Here is an 8,958-nt window from a genome sequence, read left to right as displayed (position 1 = left end):
TTAGGTGAATGGCATGAGCCAAACTTTCCTCCATATCGATCAGCCTAGCTTCCAACTGTTGCATTCGGCTAGGACCCGGTTGCCCCATCACGGAACCTCCCTCGGTTGTACTCACCGGGGAAAACGGCCCCCAAGGCGGAGGATCTCCTTGATCGACTCGCGATCTCGCTGCTAGAATTCCTTTGGCTAGACCCGTCACTGCCGAGATGCCGGAATCTACAGCATGGGTGCGACTTTGCATTTGCACCCAACTTTGTTCAGGAACTTCCGTTGGCTCTTTCCATGGGGCAAGTTCCGAATAATCCCAACTCAGGGCGCCGCGGCGGGATGTGTTCCCGTCCGTCTGTTCGGCCGTCCTGTTCCAAAACAGCCACGGTTGGCTGCTATCCAGCTCAGGGACCGTCTCTAGGCTTCGGCGTCCGTCCATCGAAAGTCTTGGATGTAGCCCTCCGGCCCGGCGCTCTCGCGTTTCTCGGGGTCTGGCTCCCCACTCTGACGGGGTGGGTAGCGAGATCAAGGGGAGAGCGGCAGCCGTCGGCCTTGTCCCCTCACTGCCGAGGTCGATGAGAGGCGGTGTAGAAGTCGAAGCTCCGGCCCCGGCTGGCACCTGAGATTCTTGGGGTTGCACTGTTTGACTGTCGGGGGACGCATACGGATCAAACAAAGGATCCCTGTCCGGGACTACCTTGGATTCCGCTGGGCCCGACTCAGGCATGATTGGTAACAAAATGTCAGCTTGTGGCTAGATAAGGCTCTTCCTACAGGTTCCCTTTCAAAAGCAAACAAGAGTCCATTGATTGAATAAGGAAACTTTACTGCAGAAAAGGTCCATTATAGTCCACTGTCCTGAATAGGAGACTCAGGATGGTACACAGTCATTGTTACCAATGAAGGGCAAAGCATGAGGTACAGAGTAACAGTTCCCATCTGCATCAGCCTCCCCCCACAGTTCTCAAAACAACATCTTTCAGTCTTGGGAAGCTGCTCTCCTTCAAGGCCAATGCCTGGTGGAACGGTGTTAGACAAAACAGTCTCCTCCGGTGGGAAAGCTGCCTGGGAACTGGTGCACCTGCGGGGAAAGCACTTAGACACTAGAAACATTAGAAAATGGAGTCAGTACAGTTTAAATACACACTGGACCTGACACATGGAGGGCCAAAAGAAACTGGTCAGATATAGAGGAGGGGAGGGGAGGGCGGAGTAGATGCAAACAACAACTTCTGATATGGAGATGCAAACAGCTCCTTCTGATATGGAGATCAGTTTGCTTCAGAGGAGTTAGCTGTGTTAGTCTGTAGTAGCAAAATCAAAAATGAGTCCAGTAGCACCTCCAAGACCAACCAATTCCACTGCAGCACATATTTGACCAGTTTCTTTTGGCCCTCCATGCATCTGACGAAGAGAACTGATTCTCAAAAGCTTATGCTACAATAAAATTGGTTAGTCTTAAAGGTGCTACTGGACTCTTTTTGATTTTGCTACTACAGACTAACACAGCTAACTCCACTGGTTTCTGAAAGCAGCACTTATTTTTATGTCAGATTTGTATAGCAGGTATGTGATAAATAAAAGGCATATTCTGTGGATGGTGGCAGAGATACTTTGTATTAGTAGTTTTCTGGCACTGATTTTAAACACTTTTCTCTAACAATCCTGTTTTCCAAATTTGGGATGTGATGACATAAAGCATATTGATACCCATAACAGTGAAGTGCTTAAAAAAACCTGTTTTCAGTGTATATAAAATATTTCGATATTTCAATATATATAAAAATATACATTTTTACCTTATAAAGGAGAATTGAAGACAAGTGAATAATGACACAGATGATATATGACACACTGGCAAAGGGTGGTAATTGAGTTCAGTGGGACCTTAAAGACCAACAAGATTTTCAGAGAGAAATGTTAGCCAGAGAAATGTTCTAACTATAACATCCATTTCTCTTTACCAAAAGTGTTATTTTCTATTTTATAGAGATTTACCAGTAGATGGAGGTATGTACACAGAATCAAGTAATGTAGCTGTTGGGTTCTTTATTCTTGCCACAAAAAACTGACCTTGATCTAGACATAATTAGAATGCATTTATTACCAGGAAGGGAAAAAAAATCAATGAATGGCATTTAAGAACAGATTCTTATACGATGGGAAACTAAAAGATCCAGGTTTTCATTTTAAATTTGACATTATATTTTTGCTATAATATTTGTGACTTTAAGGAAACAATTGATTTTCATTGTACTTCAACAGATCTGTACTCTAAAAACTGTGTGTAGGTACAACACAACTGGCATTTTTTAAAATATCATTTACATAAATGCAAGCTATACAAGAAATATCTGTAGTTGCAGTGCTAAGATTTCTAACAGATAAAACTCCAGTAGTTGCTTTAATCACATTATGTAATTATTTGGTGTTGGTTGCTATTGAACAGCTAAAGCTCTTTGCATTGAATAATGAAAATAGTGCATTTCTAATGCTTTTTAGAGTAACCTGCAGCATAAATGAGACAGAAGAGCATTCAAGATTGGTGGTTGGTTTGATGACATATCTAGTGCATGATACCAATTTAAAGCCAGAACTCTTTTATTTTTTCTTCCAAATGTACTCTTGAACTGCATGCCCCCTTTTCCACAGGTGTGCATGTTTTTAGAGATAATTATGCACCATCACCTTTTGCAGTTTCTTTTGATTTGTCCCTCATTCTTATTTGATATTCCTTCCATATTTCCTGTTTTTGCACACTTCTTTGTGCAAATGTGTTCGGTTTTTTGGTGAGACAAATTAACGTTAAACACACTCAGCTAGCAACATGCTCAAAACTAAATCAGTAACTTCTCTGGATGGCTCATTAATAAAAAAATGGGAGATGTTCTCTTTAGGAATCGGATGTTACAGGTTTTATAATGTCAGGAGGAAAACTAGGGGTCCTCTGTACAGAGAACAGCAGCAGGGAAGTAGCCGGGATGAGATCCAGTCCAGGGTTTCTGTCCAAATAAGCCTAAGGGACATTATTATATGCAGGGCTTTTTTTCTGGGGGAACGTGGGGGAACGGAGTTCCGGAACCTCTTGAAAATGGTCACATGGCTGGTGGCCCCGCCCCCTGATCTCCAGACAGAGGGGAGTTTAGATTGCCCTCCACGCTGCTGAGCAGCGCAGAGGGCAATCTAAACTCCCCTCTGTCTGGAGATCAGGGGGCGGGGCCACCAGCCATGTGACCATTTTCTCTGAGGGCAACCCACTGAGTTCCACCACCTCTTTTCCCAGAAAAAAAGCCCTGATTATATGGAAATTAGTACCTGTTTAATCAAGCACCAATTTTCATGCTAAAAAACCCAAAGGTGTAATACTAAATCAGGGCAACACAAGCTACTTATGATACTATCAGGTACAAATTATGTGAAAACCACTAGCGTTAGACCTAGAGTGGAAAGGAGCTGTGTTTTTATTTATGTAGGATATCTCATTTTTCCTTTTAGGGGATAATGAAATGGGGGGGGGTGCCAGAGGGAAGAAAATCTGATGATAGGAAAGACAAAAAGCACTAGGTAGGTGGGTTGGAGAGAAAGGAAAGGGAGCGCCTGCAGGCACTGCCAGGAGGTGACACACCCCAACCCACAAGTCCTCAGAGGTTCTCCACTTGTTATGATTTATTGGCTATTTTCAGTATTTAACCAATGGATAATAATAACTGGCAAGGAATATATTTCAAATGCCATATTTTATACAATTCTTTAAGCTTGGCTTATCTCACTGAAGAAAATCCACACAGCAACGAAATGCCGTGTTCAGTTCTTCACGTTGCTTTATTATATAATACAATCCTTTTCATGATGACCTTTCAAGGCGGTAGCAGATAACATCTCGACAGGATAACATTTTTGTCTCTGTAATAACATTGACATCTCATAGAATGTTTTCTGCATTGGATCCAAACCTGGAACTGTTTTTCTCCCTCATCCTCCTAGAACTATTTCTCTTCTAGGGGGCTTATACAAAAGCAGCAGCTGAAGCAGCACACAATAGCCATGTAATTTTCCCTTTGCTTTGGTATATTCACTAATATTATTCTTATAATTTCCCTTCCATTAATGGATTTAGAATTTCAAGGCACAAAGTGAGGTTTATGGAAGTACTTCAAAGTGGAAACTCTCACTCTCACCTGCAATGAGATCTGTGAATATTGGATAATTACAGGCAACAGAGTAAGCCCAGAATCATATATCCCACTTAAATGCATTTTTTACTGCCCAACTGAAAAGGTTTTTCTAATTGCAGTTGGGTTTTGATAGCTTGCAGAAAGAATTAAATATATTCACACAGGAATGTAAGACTCAGGATTTTATCTTTGATCTTATTCAGTCATTGAGGTATTTGGATATTACACAAACACAAGTGTTTTTACAATCCGTTATGATAAAAATCCTCAATTAATAGTGATCACACAGATATGTTACCAAAAGATCTGGGCTTCAGTTCTACATGGGCATAGCATCAGAGCAAGGAGAAGCAGGCGTGTGTTTTGAAAGCTTTAACAACAGAGAGTTATCCAGCTACATAGGCAAAGTACTGTCTTAAAGAGAAAACCAATATGTAGTAACTTTGGCCTCCATCCCCCAAATGTATGTAAACTCCCAGTATGTACCTGCGAATACGATACGCAGAAGAGCCATCTTTGTTGATGAATAGCAAATATTTGCTCTCTCCCTTGCTACTGATTGGCAAACACTCCCACTTTCACACATGCTGAGTAATGGACTTTTAATCCACTTTAGCAATTGTTTGCAATTGGATTTTGCCATTTCACACAATAAAATCCCATTGCAAAGTGCATTATTTAGCATGTGTGAAAGCAGGTGAAAGTAGAATGGAGGGCAGGAGCCTATCAGTGCTCCTATATGGTCTCTAGTTTCTTCTGGTATTGTTTGTTTTCTGCTTTGCTGCTGACTGTGCAGAGGTTTACAGCTTAGTTATGCCTGTATAATACTCTCAGTTGGACTGTTTCAGTGTTAAGCCATATCCTTTCGAAGAGCTGTTGCAAAGGCATGCAACATTTAAGGTGTTGAGCAGCTTTTATTAAAAATGTTGCCAGGTTCTTGTTATTTCTCTGTTAGGCAAAATTTATTTCCAGTTGTGGGGAGGGTTTTAGGAACTGAATATACAGAGTTAATAATCTGTCAAAACAGATACGTTGCAGGTCAGTAAATAATCATTGGGAACAGCTTCACTTCTTTCCAAACTGTGGCAGTGGTGGAGGAATCTTGATGTCTTGACCTTTTTCCAGCTTCTTCTCACAGTCAACCATATAATTGACACCATCAATGACTAACTGAACAAGTTCCACCTTTGAAAACAAAAAGAAAGGTTTATTAAGATACTGCTGTAAAGCTGAATAAGGTCTGTGTAGTTCCACTGATAACTGTTTACCTCTTATCTGCATGTTCAGTAAAGTTTTCAGTTACACTTTTATAACCCTTCCTCTCCTTTCCTCCATCTTCCCCTAACAACAGCCCTATGAGGTAGGTCAAGCTCAGATTAAGAGACCAGTCCAAGGTCACCCAGAGGGCTTCATACTGAGTGGAGATTTGAGCCTGGGTTTCTCCAGTCCAGCATTCTAGCCATTACCCTACACTGGCTCTCAGTTATGTGGTAGCATAAACTACATCAAGCTTCTGGTGGGGAAATGCTTCTTCATGTAAACAGTTCTCTATATTTAGAAAATGAGTGCATATGGATAAGGGCTATGTGGAACTTTGTCCATGATGTGCAGTTTTGTAATGAGAGTGAATATTTAAAAATGCAGTCCTACTGAAGTGGTGGGAGGGAAGGTGGTATGGTATAGCCTAATCTCATCAGATCTTGGAAGCTAAACAGGGTTGGTACTTGGATGGGTGACCACTGTGGAAGTCTCTGCAGAGGAAGGCAATAGCAAACCACCTCTGCTTCTCACTTGCCTTGAGTTTGGTGTAGTGGTTAAGAGTGTGGGACTCTAATCTGGAGAACCAGGTTTGATTCCCCACTCCTTTACTTGAAGCCAGCTGGGTGACCTTGGGTCAGTCACAGCTTCTAAGAGCTCTCTCAGCTCCACCCACCTCACAGGGTGATTGTTGGGGGATAATAATAACATACTTTGTAAACCTCTCTTAGTGGATGTTAAGTAGTCCTGAACGGCAGTATATAAATCAAATGTTGTTGTTAAAACCCCTTGCTGAAATAACCATAAGTCTATAGCAACTCACACACACACACACACACACTTGTAGCCCCTGGAACCCTTGCCTCACGGGAATCCCTATTTTGGTCTCCCATTTTGGTTCTAATGTGTTTAGGACTAGAAAATGGAGTCTGCATGCTGCTGAAGTTAAGCTAACAGCAGTGGCTTGTTATGCAGCAGCGAGACATGCCAAGGACAAGGTGTGAGTTAAGTAGAAATAGAATGCAGAACTGCTCCTCCCTAAAGCCCACCTCAAGTCTCCTCAAGGACTTTGGAGCCTACTTCCTGAATGATTTGGCTCTAATGAACAACTCAGTTCTCCAAGACAGTGAGCAATAGACTGACCGCAACTAGTTCATCCCCTAATCTTAGTGACTGTACAGGAAAATATATTGTTATTCACCCAGGCTTAAGACTGTGTTTCTCCAAAACTCCTCCAGGAAGCATTTTTAACTTTTATGCAAGCTGTTTTATTCAATTATCAGCCTCCACCCCACTTTAAAGTTGGGTGATTCTCCAACATGAAGTCTTCTGATAGCCTTAATCAGGGGTCATTTAGTATAAAAAGAGCTGCAGGAACTCATTAGCATAACTCATTAACATTTCATTAGCACATGCCACGCCCCTTGACCAGGCCAAAAGGGCCAGGATTCAGCTGCTAAAGAAAATAGAGTCCCCTCTACAAAATTAATCAATCAACCAAAAATTATTCGATTTCAAAGTGCATAAATCACATCTGGATTATATAAATTCATAAATATATGATTCATAAATACGTATGCAATATTCATACAGACTGTATACACTTGCAGATAAAAGTGGTTGGTTACTATATCTGTCAGAGGCTATATGAATATTGCATACTTATTTATGAATCATATATTTATGAATTTATATAATCCAGATGTGATTTATGCACTTTGAAATTGAATAATTTTTGGCTGATTGGTTAATTTTGTAGAGGGGACTCTATTTTCTTTAGCTGACTGTACATCCCCTAGATTTGGTCTTTTCGCTTTGTCTTACAGGATTCAGCTGCTGCCAGAGGGGGGAGTATTCCCCCACCTCCAATCCAGGCCGAAAGGGGCCCAAAATGGCCATTTTGGGCATGTTTTGGACTGGATCAGGCCCAAAATGGCCCAGATTGAGTCGGTGCTGGGCAAGGGAGGGGTTCCCTGCCAGGCACCAACACAATCCTGGTGATTTTGGCCCTGATCCCGGCCCAAATAGGCCCCAAATGGCCAAAATGGCCACTTGGGGCATGTTTGGGCCAGGATCTGGCTGAAACAGCCCGGACCAAGTCAGTGAAGCACAGGGGAGGGTTCCCCCGCCTGGCACCGACCAGATCCTGGCTGTTCTGGCCCCGATCCCAGTGGAAAAGGGGCCCAGAATGGCCCAAAATGGCCATTGTTGCGCTCAGGGATGGCCATGACAGTTAAGTGGCTCACTGGTACTGCAGATGGTCCCAAGGTTAGTTACCAGGAAGTCAGTAGCCAAGGAGCTGGCAAACAAGTGTCCAGAAGTCAGGCCAAGTGTCAGAGCCAATACATCAGTCAAAGACAGGAGCAGGCAGAAGGGAAGTCAGAAGGCAGGCCGAGGTCAGAGTCCGATCAATCAAGAAGCAGAGCAGGGCAGGGCAGGGCAGGGCACAAGGCAAGGGCAGGTCAGGCGCTTCCAGGCGCAGAGCTCTGGTCACGGAGTGGCGAGCTGAGTTGCTTCCACACTTGGCTTCTTCAGCTTCTCTCTCTTATACTGTGCCAATGAGGAGCAGGTGTTGTCTCTTTGCCTGAGAGCCCCAGCTGGTACTTTGCCTACAAATGAGCACTTTTTCTCCTCTCCAACAGCTGCCTTTGCTTTATTTTTCCTCTTCTCAGCTGGCCCAGGGAGCTCAGGTTTCTCTTTTGCTGTGGGGGAGTCTTTGTCTCCAACAGCCTCTGCAGAGGTTTCTGGCTGCTTCTGCTGAGTTTCCTCTGGAGCAGCAGTTGTCACGGCTGGCTCTGGCTTCAGAGTAGATCCTGCTGGCTCTTCCATGGCTGGTTCTGGGTCTAGAGTAACGCCTGCTGGCTCTTCCTGCTCGTCCTCTGAGGAGAACTCTGGGGCAAGAGGTAAGGTGGCCAGTTGAGGCTGGGGCTGACTCATGACAGCCATTTGGGGCCCAGATTGGGGCTGAAATGGCTGGAACCGGGTTGGTGCCTGGAGGGGAAGGTTTCACCACCCGACACTGACCCGATCAGGACGGTTTTGCCCAATCCAGGCCGAAATGGGACCAAAACGGCCGAAAACGGCCATTTGGGGCCAGTTTCAGCCCGGTTCAGGGCCAAAATGGCATGGACCGGGTCAGTGCCAGGCAGGGTTGGCTTCCCCCTCTTGGCACATACCTGATCTGGATGGTTTCAGCCCCAATCCAGGTCGAAACGGGCCCAAAATGGCCACAATGGCAATTTTAGGCCCGTTTTGGGCCCGGATCGGGGCTGAAATGGCCGGAACAAGGTCAGTACCGAGGGGGAGGCTTCACCACCCGGTTCAAACCGATCAGGATGGTTTTGCCTGATCCAGGCTGAAATAAGCCCAAAATGGCCTAAAATGGCCATTTTGGGCCCGTTTCGGCCTGGATTGGGGCCAAAACGGCATGGATTGGGTCAGTGCTGGGTGAGGGAGGCTTCCCCCTCCTGCCACCAACCTAATCCAGATCTGGGCCAAAACGGGCCCAAAATGGCCAGAAACTGCCATTCCCCCCCCT

At 44.4% G+C, this 8,958-nt stretch overlaps 1 protein-coding gene across 1 annotated transcript in view; it reads right to left on the bottom strand.

Annotated features, from left to right (window-relative positions):
• Positions 1–3,525: 3,525 nt before the first annotated feature.
• CKMT2 (creatine kinase, mitochondrial 2) overlaps positions 3,526–8,958 on the bottom strand; it is a 51,752-nt gene continuing 46,319 nt past the window's right edge. Inside the window, exon 10 of the mRNA XM_054987394.1 lies at positions 3,526–5,348. Coding sequence (XP_054843369.1) covers positions 5,229–5,348 — 120 coding nt within the window. The 3' untranslated portion in view covers positions 3,526–5,228. The remainder of the gene's footprint in view (positions 5,349–8,958) is intronic.

Source organism: Eublepharis macularius, chromosome 8 (assembly GCF_028583425.1).
Source record: "Eublepharis macularius isolate TG4126 chromosome 8, MPM_Emac_v1.0, whole genome shotgun sequence".
Taxonomy (NCBI): Eukaryota; Metazoa; Chordata; class Lepidosauria; order Squamata; family Eublepharidae; genus Eublepharis; species Eublepharis macularius.
The sequence above is the reverse complement of the archived record's forward strand: the minus strand, read 5'-3'. Positions and strand labels throughout refer to the sequence as shown.